Here is a 23,850-nt window from a genome sequence, read left to right as displayed (position 1 = left end):
TCCTTTTAATTTTAGAATACAGAATTTATTCAGGATGACAAGTTCTCAGACTCTCTGGTTACAAGATTAAGTTATAGCTAACAATATATAAACATGAGATACTTGAAGTAATCCTTGGAAAATTTCTTATAGGTTTAACAGAAAAACTGGGGAGAGCAGGTACTAAGCAACCACAACAACAAGAGAATTACACCCTAATGTATATGTAATATTTGATATTCTTTGTAATGGGAAAATAACACTTCTTATACACTGAATATAGCATTTAAAATATGAGAATATATTAAACATAAACAAAGTAAACACACTGCAATCCGGTGGATTTGAACTATATAGAGGCCCTATATATAAATTTTCAGTGCTGTAGATCATGGGAACAGAGAACCTCATCTTTCTCCTGTGGGATAGCTGGTGGGATTGAACCACAAATTATGCTGTTGGAAATCCACAAGGATACCGTGTTTTATATAAATGCCCACAATATAAACACTAGTTGGAAAATTCCACATAGATATTACTTACATAATGTCATGAAGAATGTTAAACAACTGAAAATACTGGAAGCCATAATTTCCCAAAATAAGCTAAATAAAGCACACAATTGGGGTTGTATGTTGCAAATGCATTGGCTACTTTCAGAAGGCTAAGGCATTGAAAACCCTCATAGATCTTAAGGTATTGTGCTAAACATTTTTCCAGATGCTTGTTTGTTTGTTTTATATTACTGGCAAGAAAAAATCAGCTACGTCCTCATGGAAGAAGTTATGCTTACTTTTGTTCAAAAGTATTACAGGCATATAAAATGTGCTGACAAATAGTTGTTCAATAAAAAAATTTTGGTGCTTAACAAAATGGGTACTTTTGTTAAGAGTCAGAAAAAGCAAAAAGAGCTTTTTATCATTGCAACAAACGTGGCCAGTCTGTTTGAATTATTGTATTTGAAAGACATCAAGCTGGTACTACATAATCACAAAACAAATGCAATAAAAACATAAAATGTAACTAGATAAGACCCAGCATTAAGGGCCCAAATCCCTAACAACAAAGGTACACATTCTCATTTCAACTTTGCCTTCTGACTTATTCCTTCTGTTTTCTTTTATACCATTTACAGCATGGAATCCTGAACAACCCCAAAGGTTGAAAATTTTGAATAGTGTCTACTCAGACAAATTAATTTCATAACCAAATCAGTTTTTTAAAGATCAGGGTGGCTAATCCACCACTGAAAGCCCCAGCGAGAAGGGTTGTGCAGATCACTGAATGATCTGTCATCAGCTAGAGAGGCTGTAACCCCACTGTGATTTGAGAGAGAGAGTAGAAGCATGGCTTAGATATCTCCTGTGCAGCAATCAGGGATGACAATGCTCATCCTCAGGAGAAACCAAAACATACTGGATGGTAGTCTCAGGGTGTCCGAAAAAGGAGGGGCTGGGAGCTTTCAAATTCCATTTAAACCATATCTTTAGAGCGTCGTTGTTTACTTTCCACCTGCAGATGCACGCATGCACACGCATAACCCCACACAAGCAAGGATTCCACTCAAACGCACATGCACAGATGCAAATAACTTTACTATAGTCTTTACAATATTTTCTAGAAATGATACTATGAATACTTGAATAACTAAATCTGAATTTACAAAAAAAGACAGTAATTCTTAAACCTCTATTATAAATAAGTCACACAAAATTAACACTTGCAAATATAGACTTGATTTTAAATTTCGTTACATATATCACCAATCTTTGAAAACATTTACATAGCTGAACAAAACAGCCTTGGCACTAACATATTTGATTGATACAAAGTTAAATATCTATACATATACTTATTCTTCCTCTGTAACTGGGACAGGCAGAAATTTCTATGCGGAGATTTATGCTCCAAAGTCTGTATCTTTACATACAGAAAGTAATAGTTCATTTTTCTACCAACTTTTATTAAGTAAATTTTTCACCATTTGATTTTATTTACCTGATTTGTTTTTTCTGGAATATAAATTATGCTCCTTTCATTCATTCCCTAAAATGTTTTTGTCTTAACAATTTGAATTTCAAAAGTTTTATAACCTTATTTTTCAAGTAATTTGACTAATTCTTCTTGCTTATTAACCATATTTAAATGATTTTTTTGGCATCCTGGCTCAGTAATTTGACAGCTTTTGCAACTAGATAACTGAGGAGATGCAACTGAGTCTAAAGTTTTGGGAACCTTTGATGTTCTGACCCTATGCTCTTCTTGAAATCATGACTTAATCTATATTTGCTTTTCTTTCTTCTCTGTCGTTTCCATGGTTATTTTCATAATCCCCATATTTAATTACATTTGTAAACAAGATCTGGGCCTCTGTGCGCTGCAATTCTTTGTGCCTTCCTGTTGGTTTTGCTCACATTAGCTGAAATAATATTTGTTAATTCTTATCATCAAATATCTTCATTGTTTCAAATTGTCTTAGTAAATTTCATATGGAGATATTATCCAATGCTATAAACCTCAAAAACCAAACTCGCTGCCATTAAGTGAATTCTGACTATAGATTGCATGATTATCCCTAAACCAATTACTAGTTTTTCATAATTTATTTTTAATACTTAAATGTGCCTTGTGCTTTGCTAATAATCGTTAGTCGAAACTCTGAGGAGTGAGGCACACCTGGAACGTGACCATCTGTAATGAAATATGAGGGTACAATAATACAGACATTTACAAAATTCTAGAAGAAAGATAATGGAGCATTTTTTTCTGAATTAAATGTATTAACTGATGATCTTATTAATGAATTATCTATTAAACTAGGTCCAATTTTCTTGAAATTTCATATAGAATCTTACCATAAAAGCAAAGCTTAATTCATATATAAAGTTCTAGTATTTTATTCCTTATATGTACAGCTTTTAAAGAAATGTATACTAAGTATTATATTCTGGAACATAATTCAACATGGGTTGTGGAGGTATCACAAAAAACTGCAAAAGACATGGGCATGTGTTTGGAAACTATATTCTGTAGTGTGACTCCTTCAATTTTCTGTAATAAAAAGATTTTAAGCATGGGAAATGTAAATGCCATTGTAATGACCAACAAACGTCAACCATTTTGAATGAAACTTGAGTCAGTAAGGGTGTTCTGATTTAACTTTTGTCTCCACAATAAATATTGAAAGCCAAAGTTATCCTTTTTGTTCTCTTTTCTATTCTCCCTTTTTCTTTTTGCCCCCTGTCCTCCATGCACTTGTGTTTTCTATTTGTTTTACTCCAATGCTTTAGAGCAAATCTAGTCTGCACAAAAGCTCTCCCAGTTTTCTGCAACCAGGATGTAATTTTAGCTAACTTAATAATTTCTCCCTGCTATTATGCATAGGGTTGCTACGGGCAAGAACTGACCAATGGTATCTAACAACAATGACATCTCAAGTTACCTTAATGTCTGTAGCTAGTGATATAGTCTCTAAGCATTTTTTTCTATAAGTGAACATAGTAAAATGTTTTCAAGATACAATATTTTTAAGTGTTCAGAAAACCCTTGGGGACGATTTGGAAAGATGCAAGCCGTAACAGAAGTGATCTTGAACTCTTAGTTTGAACATCCTAATTTGGAAAATACCGTTTCTCACTTTTATGGTTCTAGATTCCAATCCTAAATACTTTATTTATGGACTGTTAACATCAGAAACGCCTCCCTCTGCAATATATTCAATCTTTCTCCTCTTTCTCAACTCCTTCTTCTTAAAAAGAAAAGCACAAGGGGACACTACACAACTCAAGAAGCATGGGTTTTGCTGTCTCTTCTGCTTCAAGAGTTTCCAACAAGATGCCTAAAATTATACAGTCTCAGCATTTTCATTTTTAAAATCAGGATGTTATAGTCCACCTTAAGGGGTATAATAAATAATGGTTATGCAATGTGCCTAATTACGCAATATGGCGATGTGTGGCTTAGCATAGAGGAACTTCCCCAATTATAATTCAAGTTTCTATGTTAATGCCAATAATAATATTAATTTTCTATTATGACTCATATATACATAACGTTTTCAAAAGTGGACCATCTCTTCCTTCACCTATATGTCACTGACTATGTCCATTATGTGAGTTAAATTATACCTAACATAACAAAGAATACATAATTGTGCTTACGTGAGATTTGGACATAGATCAAGAGATTGCTGTTCAAACAATACAAAGGTATCCTGAATGATTTAAAATTAGGAAATGTTTGCATCAGGCTTGTATCCTTTTACCACATTTGTACAATTTATGAGTCAAAATAATTCAATGCCATTGAATCAATCCTGACTCAAAGTGGCCCTATAGGACAGCGTAGAACTCTCCCTTTAGAGTGCCAATGATGTAAAAACTTTATGGAGGCAGAAAGTCATCTTCTTCTATTGCCGAGACCCCGATGAGTTTGAAACATTGACTTTACAGTTGTTGAAACACCACACCATCAAGGCTCACAGCAATCTGTGTGCTGAGATAATCTAAGTTGAACTGGAGGACGAAGAACGAAGGAGCCAGACCAGAGGAAGACTCATCCACTAACAACCTTCAATACGCAGATGGCATACCATACTGGATGAGAGGGAGAGGGCTACCATGAAAATTAACGACTTCAAAGTGGATTAAACCTCAACATAAGCAAAACACAAATCCTCAAAACTGGACCAATGAGCAAAATTATGATAAACAGAGAAAAGATTGAAGTTGGCAAGGATTTAATGTTTATTTGGATCCAGAATCAATACCCATGAAAGAAGCTATCAGAAGGTTGAAGGATGAATTACACTGACCATATCTGATGCGAATGGTCTTTTTAAAGTGGCAAAAGGCAAAGCTGTCATTAAGAGAACTAAGGTGTGCATGATCCAAGTCACCATATTTTCAATGGCCCATTATTGATGGAAAAAATGGATAATGAATAAGAAAGCAAAAGAAGAATTGATGCTACTGAATTACGCAGTTGTCAAAATATTATTTAGATCATAGACTATGAAATTAAACAAATCTATATTGGAAGAGGTCTTGTGTAGCAAGATGTTACTTTGAAGACTAAGGTGCCCCTAAGCCAGGTGATGGTATTTTCAAGTGCCACATGCATGTGAAAATTGGACATTGGAAAAGGAAGAGCAAAGAGGAAATGAAGCATTTGAATTGTAGTGTTGATGAAATATACTGAAAGTACTAGGGACTGTCAAAACGAGAAACAAATGTGTCATGGAAGAAATACAGACAGAGTATTCCTTACAGGCAAGATGACAAGACTTTGTCTTACCATACCAGTCCTTGGAGAAAGACTATGTCTAAAGTAACACTCCTTGGAGAAGGACATCAGGTTTGGTAAATAGAAAGGCAAGAAAAAAAGAGGAAGACCTTCGCCAAGATGGACTGACACCGTGGCTTCCACAATAACCTCAAGCATAGGAACAATCGTGAGGTCGGCACAGGACTGGGGAGAGTGTCGTTTCTTGTGCATAGGGTTGCTATGAGTCAGAACTGACTCGATGGCACCAGAAAGCAACAAGTGGAAGCATTAGGAAGAATGGTCCTTAGCAGCAAGAATGGCACGCCTTTGCCTCATATACTTGGGACATACCATCAGGAAGGATCTGTCCTTGGAGAAGGACGCCAGGCTTGGCAAAGCAAAAGGTCAGAGAAAAAAAGGAAAACCCTCAATGAGATTAATTGACACAATAATTCAACAGTGTTCGCTAACAAAGCAATGGTTTTGAGAATGGCACAGGTCAAGTCATGCTTCAGTCTGTTGTGCTCCTGGTCCTTATGAGTGGGAATGGATTTCATTGCACCTAAAACCAACTTAGCCCAGCTACCAGAACAGCCACTTTAGTTTTGCTCTCCTTCTTCATCTAAGTATGGTCTGTACTCAATTCCTCCCTTTTGTCACTGGACAAGATGGAGTGACACAGTGGTACAGCGATGGGTTCAAACATAAGAGCAATTGTGAGGCTGGCACTGGGCTGGGGAGCGTTTTGTCCTGTTGTGCAAAGAGTCACTGTGAGTCAGAACTGACTCGATGGCACTTAAGAACAACATGACTGTTTCTATCTGATTTTATTCCATGGCAACTATTCTGATTTGCCGTTGGTGTCTGCTAAAAATTCACTCAATACTTCTTAAATCTGAGCTGATTTGATACCATACATCCAAAAGCTATACATACGTATATTCTTTCAAAAAATCATTTGTTTTAATGACGATGTTTTCCCTTTAGGACATTGTTCTCTCTTGGTTTTCTTTCTTTTCTTTAAAATCATTTTATTGGGGGCTCTTACGGCTCACATCATAACCCATACTTACCAATAAATGCATAAAGACGAATGACACATAAATCCATGTGTCAAGCATATTTGTACATTCTCTTGGTTTCTTTCTAATTGTCTCATAGTTCTTACTAACCTTTTTATCTTCTAAACCCTGAAATGTCAGTTTTAAAAAAGATTATGTGCTCTGTTCGCTTATTTACCTATCAATTTTTCTTTAAGATAAGTTTTATAGTTCAGTAATTGAGCAGCTGATGATTCTCATATTCATCAACAGCACCTACAATTTATCTGTTTATATATATACATATCTGTATGTTTATATATATATATAATTGCCACCAGTCACCAGATGTTAGGATCTCTCTCAGAGCCTCCGCAGGGACACAATTCTGCTGAAGGCTTGATTTCAGATTTCTGGCCTCCAGAATCATGAGAGAAAATTGATATTGTTTTCAGCCTCTAAGTTTGTGGTGATTTGTTATAGTAGGCCTATAAATCTGATATTTGTGCCTTTGTAAAAACCTAAATATTATTCTACATTATTCTTTTATATTTAGAATGCACATACATACATCAATTGAGCAAAGCACACTTATACATTTGTTGCCTTCATCATTCTCAAAATTCGCCTTCCACTTGGGTTTCTGGAATCAGCTCGGTGTCCTTTTTCCCCCTCCCCCTCCCTCCCCGCTCCCCCCCTTTCCCCTGCACCCTTAATAGTTTATAAATAATTATTTTATCTTATCTTACGCTGCCCGGCGCCTCCCCTCACCCGCCTCCCCATTGCCCATCTCCCAGAGAGGAGGTTACACATAGATCCCCAAGATCGGTTCTCCCTTTCTACACCTCCTTCCCTCCTGGTGTCGCCACTCCCACCGCTGGTCCTGAGGGGTTCATCTGTCCTAGATTCCCTGTGTTTCCAGATCCCTACTGCACCGCTGTACATTTCGAATGTATACACATATGTTCACTACATTCAGTGGTTGTATACACCAAGCATTATTTGACCTGTGTTCGTTTCTTCTCTTGGTGATGAGGTTTACTGCCTCACTTGGTGAGGAGCTCAATAGACCTTACCTTGGCTATTTCAGTAGTCACTTAACTTTCCCCTCTGGCTCTGGCATTTTCAGCTCTCAATTTATTCCTTTAGCTTATCGTCCCCCAGACTATCAGAGCTTTCGAAAGCAGAATCAGGGTCAAATGACTGGGAAGATGACTCCCTAACCCTACCATAGCACCTATGATACGCTCGGCATTATTCTAAGGAACACATACACATACAACGTCTGAAACCACTGTCGTAGCTTACTGTCACCTGTAAGTTAAACCTGGCCTATACGGCTCTCCCCATCTTCTCATGTTGACCTTAAACCGCATCTCGCTGCCTCCACTAACAACGACGTTACAGAACTTACCATGGCCTTCCGTCTCTCGGGGACACTGAAAAGTCTATTCTTTTTGCCTGTGATACTTGTCCTATTTCATGTGTCTGAGAAACTCCTATTCCTGCTGTAGCAGCGAGCACACATGCTAACTACTGAATCAGTCCTGTTGTTTTCTGTAACAATTTGCACATGGGTTTATTTTCATGCTTCCATTTTGTGATTCTGTTCTCTGTTTCCATGCCTGCTTATTCTACTGTGCACCATGAACCAGAGATAATTTAATGCAGAAACAGGATTTCAGTTGTGCTGCAGTTTCATATCCAGGACCTGGTGTAGTATGAGGCAGAGTAGGTTCTCAATGGAAAGTTCCTAAGTAAGAGTGGACCAAACACACGAAAGTAATCTACTTGTTCACAAAATGTGCCGAGCTTAGAATATATATTTATAATACCATCACGGTGCTTCTGTGCATAATATTAGTTAAAATAAGCTATTTAGTTGAACACAGTAATGGAGGGTAGAAAGCTCTCCCAACCACTCCTTTAAAATCAACGTATTAAAAGCATCTTTTTTTTATCTAAAAACAAAATAAACACAAACCTATAAAGCCTTGAAATATGGTGCTGCGATACTCTAAACTTAACGTTTTAAGACAATCCTCCTTCCATAACCACGGAGACAAATACTGACAGAGCTGCATAACGTAACATAAAGAGTACTTATTTTCAGAAGGTTCAACTACTCTTTACATTCTGTTAGCAGTGAGATACTGACTACATTGACTCTGTTTCACCTGCCTGAGTCTCAGGTTCCTCTAGGCTGAAACCATTCGTTCTTGTTCACACACTACCAAGCAGTGAACTGAGGATCCAGTGAAAGAATGTCTTTAAAAATACATCGTGAAATATAATGTGTGGTCCAACAAAGTGTGTAGTTCTTCACTCACCAAACACAGTTCTTGCAGGCACAGATTCTCGATTAAGCCAGAATGACACTTGGGAGAGAATGACAGTCATGATGCAAGGCAGATATGTCTGAATCACAAAGTACCCAATCTTTCTTTTCAAGTGGAAATGAGCTGTCATTACGGTATATTCACCTGGAAGAAAAATTTAAGAAGCTTAAGAAACTGTAGTCGTCAACAGTCTGCACATTTTAAAGATGGAAGGGATTAGAGAAACAACAGCTCAATTAAAAAATAAAGAATTTATCCCAAAGAGGACATGAAAAATGTCACCTTTAAATGTCTTATTAGCATATCAAGGGCATTAAAAGGAGAATTTTAATACTACCAAATGCGTTGCCCTGCATGTCCTATGGTCACAATGTATCTTTTTATTTTGAGCTCATGCTTCTTGACCAAGGGGCCCAAGAATTCATAAATGCTCTCTGCCACATGGATGACTTCATTCCCACGGGCACCAGTCTCAAATCTCTGCTCTGACTATTCTGTTTGATTCCTCCCTGGCTCCTCAAAGAATCAATGCCCGGCCATGTTGCAGATCCCTAGGGGGGCTGTTAGAGACACACCACCCGCGGGTGCCTTAAATGAACAGCACGTCATTTTCTCACAGTCTCACTCAATGTCACCAACACTGTGTTGCTTCTGATGAGAACGAAGCCTGGAGGCTTTCTGAGACAGTAACTTTTTATGAAACTAGAAAGTCTCTTGGTTCTCCTGAGCAGGCCCTGGTGGTTTCAACTGCTGACTTTGCTGGTAGCAGTCCGCCAGGGCTCCCTCTCACAGTTTCTGAGACTAGAATCGCAAATTCAGGTCTCTGGTTCTAGAGCAAGTCTATCTGTTGGCTCTTGGTGAAAGGTTCTTTCCCTTTGTTCCTTAGTGATCTCCACAGGGCATCAATCTTTCTCTATTTATACTTGCTTCTGTAGCTAATTGACTCTTTTGTATTTTAGAAGTGGTTTAGGACACAACCTGTATGGGTATGGTGTCATCAGCATTAGACAGACATGTCCCTATCCATGTGGGTTTTTACTCACAGGAATGGGAGTTAGAATTTACAGCTCATATTTTTGCTGCATCTCATAAAGATTGGTCTCCTGGCACACGGCTACGTCTTTTCCACCCTAAGCCTTCATCCATTCTGGATTGTTTTCTTTCTGTTGTAATTCACTTCAATGAGTTGTATCCAATCTTCCTAACTAGCTTCCTTTCTGCTTTATGAGTTTTAATGATGGTCAGATGTAAGGTAATTAGTCTACACAGCTGCTTTTCTGAGGTGAGGGTGGCTCTTTGAGAGAGTACCAGAGATTTCTCACACAGGCCACTAGTAATTATCCATAAATCAAGGGTTGCATAATCATATATTATCCAGGTTTGGGGAAATAATTCAAAATCCAGCAACTGTAACACACGTGTGAAGGTAAATGTTAAAACTAAACTAGCATGCATGAGAAGACCCATATTTCTTGAATAGTTACTTTAGGCAAGTGTGTCTCAAGTTTTCATATACCGATGAGTCTCTTGTGAATGCTATTAAAACAAAGTTCCTGGTCAGTAAGGAGTAGAACCTCATATATTTCATTTGTGAGAATCCCCAAATACTATCTATACTTCTGGTTCCTGGATCATAAGGGAAAAAGACATTAGGTAATCTGGCAGATTACAAAGGACTTAATTCATAAACTCTCATAGAAAAGGGCTTTTCTTTATAATTTTACTAACCTGTACTTGATTTGATTGTCTCCTTTCCAATTGACTGGCCCAGCAGATCATACTGATTTAGCCTTGAGCCATCAGGAGCAACTTGTACTGAATCAGAGGCATTGTACGTCCAAATATAAGTGACCTCTGAGGTTGTATATGCATCTGTAGAAAATCAAAACAAACAAAAATCTTGCTAAGCACTTTAGGAAGGTTCATCAATAGAATGAAACAACAAAGCTTGCGTATTGCATAAAATCACTGGTTACTAAAAAGCTGATATTTTTAGATGGCATTTTTTAGGGCAAAAATGCATCCTTGGAATTTGTAACTTCAATATGACAGATTAAGAAGAAGACAAAAAAGAAATAATAATGAGCATGAAAGTAGATTCATTGCAACCATTTTGAGATGGGAAGAGAGCATCTCTTACAGCCAGCAAAATTACTGGACCATTGGATGCCAAATGTATCTCTCGTAATCCTAAACTAGCAGATGAAGATATGGTAGTAAACTAGTTATGGATGTCCAAAGTCTAGCTAAAGTACTCATCTCAGAAACAGTAAGCAGTCATGAAACCAGTCATAATCCCACATGATGCTCATTTTGGAAATAAAAGCAATCCAGTTCAGAATTTCATGCCTTTAGCTACCAGGATACAGTGCATTTCATTTGGAGGATGAAAACTAATTATTGCAGAGCATGTAAAGTACATGAAAATGTTACAGGTGTATCAAGCTGCAAGCTCTTTAAAATACTTGATTATTTTAAAATTCGTTAAAGCACATAGATCTCATTGGACTGGACTTCCAAAGGATTCCAATTAAGTTATGGATTAGGTCACATAGAGAGTAGGTGCAAATTGCTTATTTCTTTGAACATGGTAGCCAAACTGAGCTCTCCCTCTAGCTGTCATGTAGGCAGCATGTGTTCATAGCCTTTCCCTGACCCTGGCATTCCCTTACCCTTGTCAGCCCTGTGGCTGTGCGCAGGCAGGGTCGGCTAGGGCTGAGCAAACAGACATGACTTGTTCTCCTGCGGCTGTCCTTTTGAAGAACATTTATGTATTCATCTTATGGGAATTTTCTGAAATCTTGGAGCTACTAGCTCTGGAGCAACATTCAGCACTATCGCCATATTCTCAATCAAGGGAGAGAAAGGCAGTTACCCCTGGCAACATCTCTGCCTGCAGCTCTCCAGGCTACCGGAAATGTAATGTTGTTTTCTTGTTTAAACTCCGGGTGGTGCAGTTAATATGCACTGCTGCTAACCTGAAGCTTGGAAGGTCAAGTGTACCTTTTGAGAGGCATCTTGGAAGGCCTGGCAGTCTACTTCCCCAAAAAGCAGCCACTGAAAACCTCGTGGAATCAAATTCTAAACTGACACGCACAGGGTGCCATGAGTCAAAGTCAATCAATTGAAACGGGTTTGATGTTATTTTTCATCCTAGAGTAGTTCTGCTACTAAACTTCACACAAAATCTCTGATCACATATCAATTCCCATTAAAGCATCATGAAGTGGAGAATGAATATTTATGAATACATGTCTTCCTCTCAGTGTGGTCCTTTATAGCATATGGTAATGATGACTGGTTTTGTGAATGCCATTTTGAAATGCTAGTATCAGTGAAATACTGTTTCATTTACAAGTATTTACCTATACCTACTCATTATACTTCAACTAATGCAAACAAAATCCCCACTACTAGACCACCAAAGCAATATATGATAAATGGAGAAAATATTCAAATTGGTACACCGGATTTCATTTTACTTGGATCTTCAGTAAATACCCATCTGTATATGAAATCCCGGGAAGGTAAATCCATGGAATCAGTAACTGGATTACCTAGGGACATGGCAGTGAAGGTTGGGGAAATAAAGGACTAGCAATAATAAGTATGAGAAAGAAAGGAATGTTCTGACACTGGGATGACGATTGTACAAGATTGAACTGCTGAAGTGCATGATACGTGAATGATATACTAATTATAAAAAATAATCAAAGAAGAACTATGATGAGAACCAAAACCAAAACAAAACAGAAAATAACAGAGAGAGTGTGGAGATCCTATAACCCTCATACAGTGCTGGTGGGACTGTTAACTGTACAACCAGTGTGGACGGCCACCTGGGGCTTCCTGAAGCAATATCGGAAAGAGAAATACCGAATGACCCAGCAATACTTTCACTCAGCATACACCCGAAAGATGTAAGAGCTGTAGTAAAAGCAGATGTATGCACACCCCTGTCCATTGTCACAATATTGAGAAGGTGGAAACAAACTACGTGACCATCAGTGGAAGAATGGATAAACTTTGATATATACAAAAAATACATACAAGGGAATACTATGCGTTGCTAAAGAATAATGATGCATATGTGAAGTAACACACAATGTGGATAGGCATGGAGGACATTTTGCAAAGTTACCAATCACAAAAAGACAAATATTTAAAGAGACAGTTGTTATAAAAGTAAAAGCCAAGACAAAGGTTTTTCCTAACAAAGGAACCAAGACTGGTGGTTACCAGGGATGAGAGGGTAAGAAAGAGAAGGAGGAGCAATAGGCTAAAGGGTACCCAGGTATTAACTGGGATGAAGGGGCAACAATCTTCTACTAGAGGAATATTCTACTAGAGAAGACAAAGGTAGGCAGGAGCTTTGGGAAAGGTAGTGGGAGGTGTGATGAGTTGCTTAAACTGCTGAACATGAAAATGATGACCTAAAATGTAGACCCCATTTAATACACAACAAAAGTTATATATAAAAAGAGATCAATGTATTACATTGAGCAAATCTGCTGTTAAAGGCCTCCTTCAAGTACTAAAAAACAAAACAGTCTCTTTGAGGACTAAAGTGCACCTGACTCAAGCATTTTATCTTAGCCATAAGAGGCTGTATAATGAATAACAAAGACCAAAGAAGTGCTGATGCCTTGGGATTATTATACTGCCAAAGAGTCTGGAATTGATCATCAATTTCCAGAAGAACTAACAAATTCATCTAGAGGAAGTGTGTCTAGAATTCTCCCAAGAAGGGAGGATGGTGGGGCTTCACTGCACATGCTTTGGACATATTAGAAGGGAGGTTCGGTTTTTAGACAAGGGCGTCATGTTTAGTAAAGTACAGGCTCAACGGAACAGAGGAAGAGTCTTATTGGAGGAACTGACACAGTGGTTTATCAATGGACTCAAAATAGTAGATGATGAATTTTTGTTTCCTAGAAATTATAACGATTCCACTGCTTTTCAATTTGACTACAATTTTTAAATGTGACTAAAACAAAATGAAGCCCCCAAAATATTATTGCATTGCTATGCCACATTAGGAAACTAAAGAGATACTGAAAGGTCAAGATTCTGCTCAATTCATGTATGCATCTCCAGCCTCCTAGTACATTGCTAGATCCACAGAAAAATGTGTGTACTATGTTCTTGCTGGATAAATGAACTCATAATACTTCATCTCTACTATTTACTCTTAAGAGGCAAGACCCAGGATACATTTTTCAAAACGATCCTCAATGGGTCCTTTTTTTTAAATCCATTACCACATTTAATTAGTTAGACATTAACCTGACTTCTTTTTAGATTTTTAATATAGTGCTTAAAGATGTAATAGAAAATACTTCAACAAAGTTGAGAGAATTTCCCTGATATGCAACCAAAGGTATAAACCAAAAGGCCATTAGAAATCTTTTGGATAAAGGACAAAAGGTTAAAACAGTGGTTTGTTTCAAAGTAGGCCTCCTGAGTATGAATTCTATAACTAAATAACTACATTAAATTTAATAGATAAACCAATATTTACTATGAGGTTGCATTAAACTAATTCCTATTATTTGTTAACTAACAAAAATACCCCATAATAATTTATAATTATTATTTTAATCTAAAAGACAACTTACATTTATTTTCAGCTAATGCATGGATGTGCTCAAATTTATTAAAAGTTTTAAATCAATTTAAACCATAAAGAGAAATTAAAGTTGGAGATGAAAAAAAACATAAATAAACAAAATTGAATTCAAATTGTAAATACAGAAAATCATTCTTTTATTCAAATATAAAGTTGTACAAATTTTATTTATTAGTTTTGAGTATGTATGCTAAAGACACCATTTCAATGAGGAGACTAAATAACAGAAGAACAGTAATTAGCTGTTTATACTAAACTTCCCTATGCTAGTTTTAAATGTGATTTGCATTTTTGGCCAATTAGTTTACAATGGAGACCATAGTTTCAACACTTAATTTATCCAGAACCTATAATGACCAGTGAAAAGTTAGAAATCAGTGAAACATGCAAATAGTTTTTTTCACTGTGGCAGGAAAATAAACTTGGAGGAGATAAAATTAAAGATAATGACCAGCAGAAAACATGTGTCCACAAACTGTCGGTTACTCATACCATTTCTAGATACAGACAAATCTTAGTTGCTAAATTCTCAAGAATATCATAGTTCACTGCTCTGTAAATGTAGCATAAAATTATTTTAAATAAGAATAGATGCACCTGAGAGATATTTAAATGCAATTTAAAATATCTCTCAGGTGCATCTATTTTTATTTTCAAAAGTGAGACATCATTTAAATTTGATGTCTTAATAATATCTTCTCTATTGAAAAATGCTTTTCTTGGTAGATTGTTACTTCTTCTTAAATCTTTCATTTAGCATCAGAGCTTTCCAAGTTTCCTTTTAATATCACTGTACATAATGCAAACAAGTTTTTCTTCCATGCGTCTGCCATGAATTTTTGAGAACAGTGTTTACACTGTTATATTGTTTACATTGTAAAACACTGTTGACTATGTTCGATAACTCCGGAAGAGATGCTGGCATTGCAGCAATGGTTTTCATGACAATAAAGGAAAGCGCTGAAAGTAAATAGAAAAGAGATTCTGAAAGAAAATTAAGAACTTGCTCCTTTTGTAAGAAATTAGATGGTTTTACAGGCATATCAGCCACCACTCTTCCATGTTTGTCTTTGTGATTCTGAATGTGAGGGGAAGATGCATTCAGTTGGCCGTGCATGTTTATAAGCTGAGAGATTTGCATTTCTGTTCCACAAAGAAGAAAAAGGGGAAAGCTGTTCAGATTGGACAAAGATGGGTGTGCCTGAAATAACAATTTCTAAAAAGGTCAGGCGATGGGACATCTTCACACACAAGAAGCTGCCTTTGCTGGTCCACAAATTTATCTCAAACCTGACCTGACTGCCTTGTGAGCCACAGGAGATGTCTTGATCTTGCCTCCTTTTCAATTATTTCAGGAGTGTGAATGCAGTTGTTGGCACACAGGTATAACCAGGGACCTAGAAGGCCCAAGAGCAGAGTCTTTTCTGAAATGTTCTATGTATTCAGAAGGAACACATGTAGCTCTCTAGCTATTTCATCTGCTTCAGATTTATCTTTGGAACTCAAAGGAAACCCCATCCACTTTTTAGAAAGTGGTAGGACAATTGTTGCTCTTCCTGTTATTTTCAACAGGCTGATTGCAATTTTAATAAACAGTAGAACAGTTTTCTTTACAACTCATTTTTCTTTGATTAAAAAAAAACCTTGTCTTTGTAATATGCTACAACTTAAAAACAAGGTAAATAACATTGTCTGCATCTTCAACAATCTCATGATCGAGTTTTACACTGGTAAATACATGATGCTCTTTATTAACAATAAAATGATCGATAATTTAAACACCATGATTAAAATATAATGATATTTGAGAAGTATCATAGGGCTAGCCAATTAGTTCCTTGAGGGTAATCAGCATATATTTTATTTCTGTATCTTACATAAAAAGTATTAAGTATTCTGAAATATGAGAAGAAATTTAGAAGCTACACATACAAGCAGAACTGATGACAATTTCTGTTATTATTAATCACAAACATGTCCCTTCTTCTTAGTACTTACAGCTGCCAAATTTCAGAGGACATGAATGGGCATCCATTGGAAAGTCCTCCAAGTGCATAGGACACTCAGCTTGCACTGTCAGCCTAAAATGCAAAATTTCACTTTGTGTTTAGGGAATTAACAAGTCAAAATAAAGCATGTCACTGTTATCAACAGAATTAATTATAAGGAAGGGATTTCATAACAGCTAATTAATATTTGAATACATTATTTTCCTTCAAATTTAGGTGAATTTATATATTGTAACATATAATTTCTGAGCTCGAGAAAAAAATGTATTAAAATCATAATTTACCTAGCAATTTTGTATCCTGTTTTAATGTAATATAAAAGTCATGTGCATTTAAGGTTATCCTATATAATTATAAATCCTTTTTAGTAATAACTAGCTATATGAATTATATGAATCAAAAAATATGCATGCTTTCTTTCATTTAGAGAACCTTCGTAACGAATAAAATCATCATTGCATTATGTTAGAACTCGCTTAAAAAAACAACCACAATTTTGATGGAGGTCTGATGAGATTTTAAAAAGAAAATTACATGCTGCTATAAACAAACTTTAAATAATTAAAATTCTACTAGGAATAAAACACAGTGTAAATAATAAGTCACCAAGAAATCTTTTTAAAAATATAATTAGACAATTCTTAAGTTTTAACATATCAAGAAGAGAGTAAATAATATTTCATCTTTTTTGGAGTAAAGCATATTTATGTACTTCCATTTTGAGTTATAAAATCTTGTACTAATACCTGACAGCTAGAAAAATTGATAACTAATTCGTGGATTTCCCCAGTGTTTAGATGGATGATTTCAAATGGAGATGGTTTCATACCTCATCGTGTAGAGCAGAGTTCCATCATCCTGAATTCGCAGCAACTTGTTTGGCATTGTCATATTGTGAGCTACTGATTTCTTCCCATTGTGGAAGAAGGTATCGGGAGTCCAAATTTTGCTAGCCATTAAATTGTTAAGTCGAAGAATGTTCATGGGACCTTTAAACTTTAATCGCTCATCTTTCCATTTTTGTCGAAAGAAAACATCAATTGTATATTCCTGAAATGCAAAATAGCAAGCCTTTGAACATAGCAAAATTTTTAGATACAAGAATACCATAAAGAATTGTGCCGATTGACCCCACCACACCAAGGCAAAACACTAAGAGCGTGCAAAAGAACAGCGGGGAGCAAAGCAGGGGAGGCCTTAGGTAGTACCAAAATAGACTTTGGGGCCAAGGCGTGGCACGCCATCAGACTCCACGGGAAAACACGCCTAAAGGTCAACAAACAGACCTTGAACTATTTACAGGCCTTTCTCTCTTTTTGGTCATTGTTGTTGTTTTGTTTTCTTTTGTCGCTTTGTTTTACTCTGTCTTGTTTTTGTATGCATATTATTATCTCTGCAGGTCTATTTAGATAAGATAGGCTGGATAAACAATCTGGAGAAGAAATCAACGAGAATGATGATGGCAACTAATGTACAAATGTGCTTGGCCCACAATGGATGGATGGATAGATAGTGATAAGAGTTGTATGAGCCCCCAATAAAATGATTTTTTAAATACCATAAAAACCCAACAAAAATAAAATTCTAAATAAGTTTACAAAAAGAGAAAGTACTGTACAGAGAAATTTTGAGTCAGGAAGAACAGTCGCTTCATTAATCAATACATTTTACCACATTTAATGGGATAAACCAGAAATAGGAGTTGCTCTTGAGTAGAGTAGCAAGTACAGTGTGTCACGGCAGGACTTAGCAGTACAGGGGTTTTAAAAGGCTGTGCCATTTCTGAGTAGACCACTAGGTTTGGGGGTAGGAGTTGGTTGGTTGTCTAGTGCTTAACAATTGATGCCACCCAGGAGCTCTTATAGAACTACTTTTCCATAATTGTTTGTGTTTTGTTAGTTGCTATCAGGTAGGGTCTGACTAATAGCAACCCTCTCTAAAACAGAAAGAAACAGCACCAGGTTCTGTACCATCCTCATACTTGTTCTGATGTATGAGTCCATTGTCGGTGCCAGTGTCAATCCATTTCAATAAGGACCTTCCTCGTTTTCATTGCCCCTCCACTCTACTAAGCATCATGTCCTTCTCCAGGGACTGGTCTCTCTCGAAACATGTCCAAAATACATGAGACAAAGGGAAGCCATCCTTGCTTTTAAGCAGTATTCTAGCTGCACTTCTTCCAAGACAGATCGGTTTGTCCCTCTGGCCGTCCAGGGTACTTTCAACAGTCTTCACCTGCACCACGATTCAAATGCATCCATTCTTCTTTGGTCTTCATTTTTCTATGTCCTGCTTTCACATGCACGTGATCTAATAGAAAATACTGCCTGGGGTCAGGTACACCTTAGTCTTCAAAGTAACATTCTTGTTTTTGAGTCTTGGGCATCAGATTTACTCATAACAAGATGCCATTTGATTCTCTTGCTGCTGTTTCCATGAACACTGATTGTGGATACAAGCAAGATGAAATTTTTGACAATTTCATTTTTTCTCCATTTATCATGATGATTCAGTTGTGAGGACTTTACTTTTCTGAGTGGTAATTCATAATAAAGACTGGAATTCTTCAAGTTCTCTTTACTTTCAGCATATGAGCTTGTGACATTTGCAAATTAGAAATTGTAAATCGGTCTCCCTCGAATCCCGATACACATTCTTCTTCTCTGATTACTGGCTCAGCACACAGATTGACTAAGCACGGTGAGAGGATACACCTCTGACACACCCCTTTCCTGATTTTAAACCAAGCAGTAGTCCCTTGTTCTGTTTGCACAGCTGCCTCTTGTTCCATGTACAGGTTGAAATGGACTTCCTCTTGAAATGAACTGTTGACTTCTTGATCTAGTGACTCTGTGTATTTATTTATTCCATCTGTTTTATACTCCCTGCACCATTCAATATTTTGCCTGTAGAATCTTTCAATATTGCTTTAATTTTTTCATGAGTTCTTTCAGTTTAAGGTATGATGAACTTCTTGTTCCTTTTTGGGTTTATAACTGTAGGTCTTTGCACATTTCATTATAATATTTTATTTTTTCTTCTAGAGTTGCCCCATTGAAATTGTCTGTTCTCTTTGGCATTATCATTTCTTACATCTACCTTAGCTGCTTTTTGATCACAAGCAAGGACAGTCTGTTCTGATATTCACTTTGATCTTTCCTTTCTTTCCTGTCTTTTCATTGAATTTTCACTTTCTACATGTGTGATATTCTTGATGTCATACCATCACTCACCAGGTCTTCTGCCATTTGTGTTTAATAAGTAGACTGCTGTTTCATAGTATGCTCTTAGTCTGGAAACTCTGCTGAGCTTGTTCACTAGGGTTGACCCTGCTGGTATTTCAAAGATTAGTGACACATCTTTCAGCATCACAACAGTACAAAAAATTGACAGTTAAAATGGAGATATTCATAATTAGCCATATACTTCTGTGAAAAGGTTTTGGTAAATTTACGTTATCTAGCCTATTTCAACTGAACAAGGTTTAAGACATGTTGCTTTACTGTAATCTGTAGTTTGGAACTGCTTCTAGAGGTGACCTATCCTTGGACAGAGCTTAAGTGGATTTTAAAATATATATAACAAGAAAAAATGAGCATACAGTCACCCCAGTAGCCAAAAAGAGAGGGAAAAATGTATTAAGCACACTGTCAGATCTATATGAGTCATCATCTCCTGTTGTCAAAGCAACTGTAGAATATTTCTTTTTAATTAATCCTAAAAATGTTGAGATTATATTGTTGGTAAGACTGTCAAAGGATGATGACTTTAATAAAGTTTATATCATGAAATTATTTGTAATAAAAATATCTTAGCGATTTCCATAATACTTCGATATGATTTTTTGGGAAACACATTCTTTTATACAGACCGGCTAATGACAAATTTCTTCATAATTATTTTCCAATACTGTAACATATTAAAGATCTCTCTCTTCCCCCACCTTTCCCTTTATCCCTACACCTCTTCTATCTCTATAGGGTTTTCTCTATACCTCTTTTAAGATGAAAAATCACATTCCTTTTGATGAGCTATATAATTTTCTTTTTTTTGAGCTATATAATTTTCATTTATGGTCAGTATTGAGAGTTGATGTTAGTTGACATGGAGTAAATTCAGCTCATGGTAACCTCGTATGTGCAGGAGAGAACGGAATACTCTCTAATACTTTCTCAATACTTTCACAAGCAATTGGCAAGCACCTATCTTCAGAGATGCCACTAGCTGGTTTTGAACCATTGACATCCAAGTTGGTGGTTAGCACTTCACCATTTGCACCACCTACAAACTCCTCTGGCAATTTTAGGGTTTATTTTTTTCAGTGCAAACATTTCCATTATAAATAATTAAAAATTTTAATTACATACCCGTGATTGGAAATTTAGAAACTGTATTTTCAGCCCAGAATCACACCCACCACATATTTGAAAACAAACATCTAAGCAATAAGCAATATCAATAAATAAAAATTGTTCTTTCTAGAAATGATAGGTTTAAAAGGTCATATACTTTGAAAATATAAACTAATTTAGACCAATCTGAATCAAGTAAATGGTTTCCAGTTAGTTATCAAAAATTATGTTGGTGGTGACCAAGTGTGGACTCCCGATGATGACACAGAAAATAAATAGCATCTCTGGATTGTGCTTCTATTTTTTCCCTCGTATTTTCCCTTCTTTCTTGTCACAAAACTTCAGTCTGGATATTGTTCTCAACTTATCTTCCAAATCAATAAACCTGTTCTCGTTAATCTACTATTGCATTGCATGATAAAATTGAGTTTTGTAATTTAGTTAATTTTCATATGGTTCTTTAAAAATTGCATTACATTTCTCTGTGTAAACTCTCCATCGTGTCTACTTTTTTATATTGTTATGTGTAACACACACAGAGAACAGTATGCACAGAGCAGAGCCCAGCCCATGGAAACACTGACATTATCCCTGAATGCCTCCACATGCAGGTGCGTGGCACTGTCTTTTTCTTCCCCAGTTCAGCTGTTGGCTTCAAAGCCTGCTTCCTTGAGTGAGAAAACCACTTTTCTTAGTTTTCCTTATATTACAGTGGTGTCATGCAGTATTTTTTGTTATGAGAGTCACTAACTTTGCTGAATACAAATTTGCCCATAACATGAGGTGCTTTGCAGGTTCATTATTGTATTTTAGAAAGGTATGCTATCTATTTATGCACATATGTAAAAAAGTTCACTCATCCATTCATCTACAGGGGGTGTTTTTTGTTGTTCCCGTCTCCTTACTATTGTAGAGAGCACTGCCATAAACATCGGTGTGCACGTATCTCTATGTATTTGGTTCTTTATTTTTTGGCAGATATACACTGAGCAGAGAAATAATAAGGTGGAATGGCATTTTCTATTCATATTTGTTTAGGGAAATGTCATACTGTTTTCTTTAATGGCTGTATACTTCTGGATCACCACCAGCAGTGTGTGAGTGGTCCAGTTTCTTCAAATCCTTTCCAGAATGTTATTTTCTGTTTTTCATAGCAAAGTAATGCTACTCATGCAGGGAGCCCTGGTGGCATAGTGGTTACACATCAGTCTGCTAACTTCAAGGTCATTGCGCTTAAACCCCAGCCACTCCGTGGGAAAAATGATGGGGCTTTCTGCTTTCCTAAAGAGTTACCGTTTCAGAAACTCACGGGGGGAGTCCTGCAGGATCACTCTGAGTCAGCATCAACTGGATGACAGTGAGAATCAGTGCTGGTTTGAGGTGGGATCTCATCAGTGTTTTAGTTTATATTTATCTGATAACTAAAAATGAAGAGGATTTCTTCATCTTACTCATTGTTGGCCTCCTGGATGTCATCTTTAATGAATTATTTATTCTTGATTTCTTCCCAATTTTGATTGTAAAATTGGTGTTTTACTTATAGAGGTGGTATGGTTTTCTATAGACTTTTGAGAAAGCCTTTTATCCAGCATACCATTGCCAAAATGTTTTTGACAATTTGCGGTTCTTTTTCAATCTTTCCATCAATTTTTTAGATATAGATAAATATCATATTTGACTGAGGTTCCAAACCTCTCTTTTGTCTTCTTCAGTGTGGGTGTTTCCATTACGTTTGGGAGTGGATTTATGTCCTGTATTAGGGCCCTTAAATTTGTTCCTATTTTTTCATTGGTGATCTTTATAGCTCTGGTGTACATTTATGTCTTTGATCCATATTGAGTCCAGTTTTGTATATGGTGTTGATGTATGCCTCCCTATTCTTTATTTTGTAAGTGAGAGATCCAATTATTCGAATACCACCATTTGGTGAAAAGACTATCTCTTCCTCCATTTAACATGTTTTAGTACCTTATCAAAAATCAAGTGTTCAGATGCTTGGTTTTATTTCTGGGTTCTCTGTTCTGATATATTGGTTTACCTAGCTTTCCTTGTACCAGTAACATGCTGTTTTGTTTACTGTGGCTGTATAATAAGTTTTGAAATTAGGGAGTAAGAAGCCACCGACATTCTTATTATTTTTAAATAGTGCAGTATTTATCCTGGCTTCTTCCTTATCCATACGGAGTTTGTTATTAGTCTTTCCATTTCTTTGAAGAACTGTGCTGGTGTCTGGATCAGAATTGCATTGGATTTATAGAGTGTTTCCTGTAATGACATATTTACTATATTAAGCCTTCTTCTCCATTAACATGGAACATTCTTCTATTTATGTAAATATCTTATGGTTTTCAATTAGTACTTTATAGTAATGCTTTATAGTTTTCTTTGTATATGCCTTTTAATGCTATGGTTAAGTTTATTCCTAAGTATTTTGGTCTTTGACTGGTTATTGCAAATGATATTTTTAAATGTCCTGTTCAGTGTCCTCTTCCTTAATATACGAGAATAGTTGATATTTGTATGTTGAGTTATAGTATGCTATGTTGACAAATTTTTCCAATTCATGCAGCAATTATTCTTAATCAAATCTTTGTGATTTTATAAATCTAAGAACATATTGCCTGTAAACAGAGTTTTGTTTCTCCTTTGTCAATTTGGATGACCTGGATTTGTCTTCGATGTCTAATAGCGTTAACTAATATATTAACTAATATATTTAATATTATAATAGTTTTAGAATATATTGCATAAAAGTGGTGATAAAGATTAACATTGTTTGGATCCCATTTGGTGGGTGAAAGCTTTCATTTTCTCCCCATTTAGTGAAATGTTAACTGTAGGCTTTGCCATATATGACCTTAATTCTGTTGAGGAATTTTGTTCTGTTCCTATTTTAGTGAGTGCTTTTATCAGGAATAGATATAGAATTTCTCAAATGTCTTTTATGCATCAATTAACATAATTGTAATTATTTTATTTTATTTATATGGTGGATTACATTGATTTTCCCCTAATATTTAACCATCCTTGCATAACTGGTATAAACCATTGGAACATGATATATTTTAAAACTGTTTACTGAATTTTATTAGCTAGAATTTTATTGAAAAATTTTAATATCTATTCATAAGTAATACCACTCTATAGTTTTATATTCTAGTGATTTTTGTCTAGTTTTGATATCAGGGTTATTGATGCTTCATAAAATAAAGTTGGTACTGTGTTCTCCTCACCTAT

At 36.1% G+C, this 23,850-nt stretch overlaps 1 protein-coding gene across 1 annotated transcript in view; it reads right to left on the bottom strand.

Moving 5' to 3' along the window:
• The window catches only part of GABRA2 (gamma-aminobutyric acid type A receptor subunit alpha2), a 199,602-nt gene that overhangs the window by 54,845 nt on the left and 120,907 nt on the right, over nucleotides 1–23,850 (bottom strand). Inside the window, exons 4-7 of the mRNA XM_075544982.1 lie at nucleotides 17,091–17,311; nucleotides 16,251–16,333; nucleotides 10,352–10,495; nucleotides 8,615–8,767 (exon numbers count right to left, since the gene is read on the bottom strand). Of these exons, the coding sequence (XP_075401097.1) occupies nucleotides 8,615–8,767; nucleotides 10,352–10,495; nucleotides 16,251–16,333; nucleotides 17,091–17,311 (601 nt within the window). The remainder of the gene's footprint in view (nucleotides 1–8,614; nucleotides 8,768–10,351; nucleotides 10,496–16,250; nucleotides 16,334–17,090; nucleotides 17,312–23,850) is intronic.

This window comes from Tenrec ecaudatus, chromosome 3, assembly GCF_050624435.1.
Source record: "Tenrec ecaudatus isolate mTenEca1 chromosome 3, mTenEca1.hap1, whole genome shotgun sequence".
NCBI classification, from domain to species: domain Eukaryota; kingdom Metazoa; phylum Chordata; class Mammalia; order Afrosoricida; family Tenrecidae; genus Tenrec; species Tenrec ecaudatus.
This window is presented reverse-complemented; position numbering and strand designations above follow the sequence as displayed.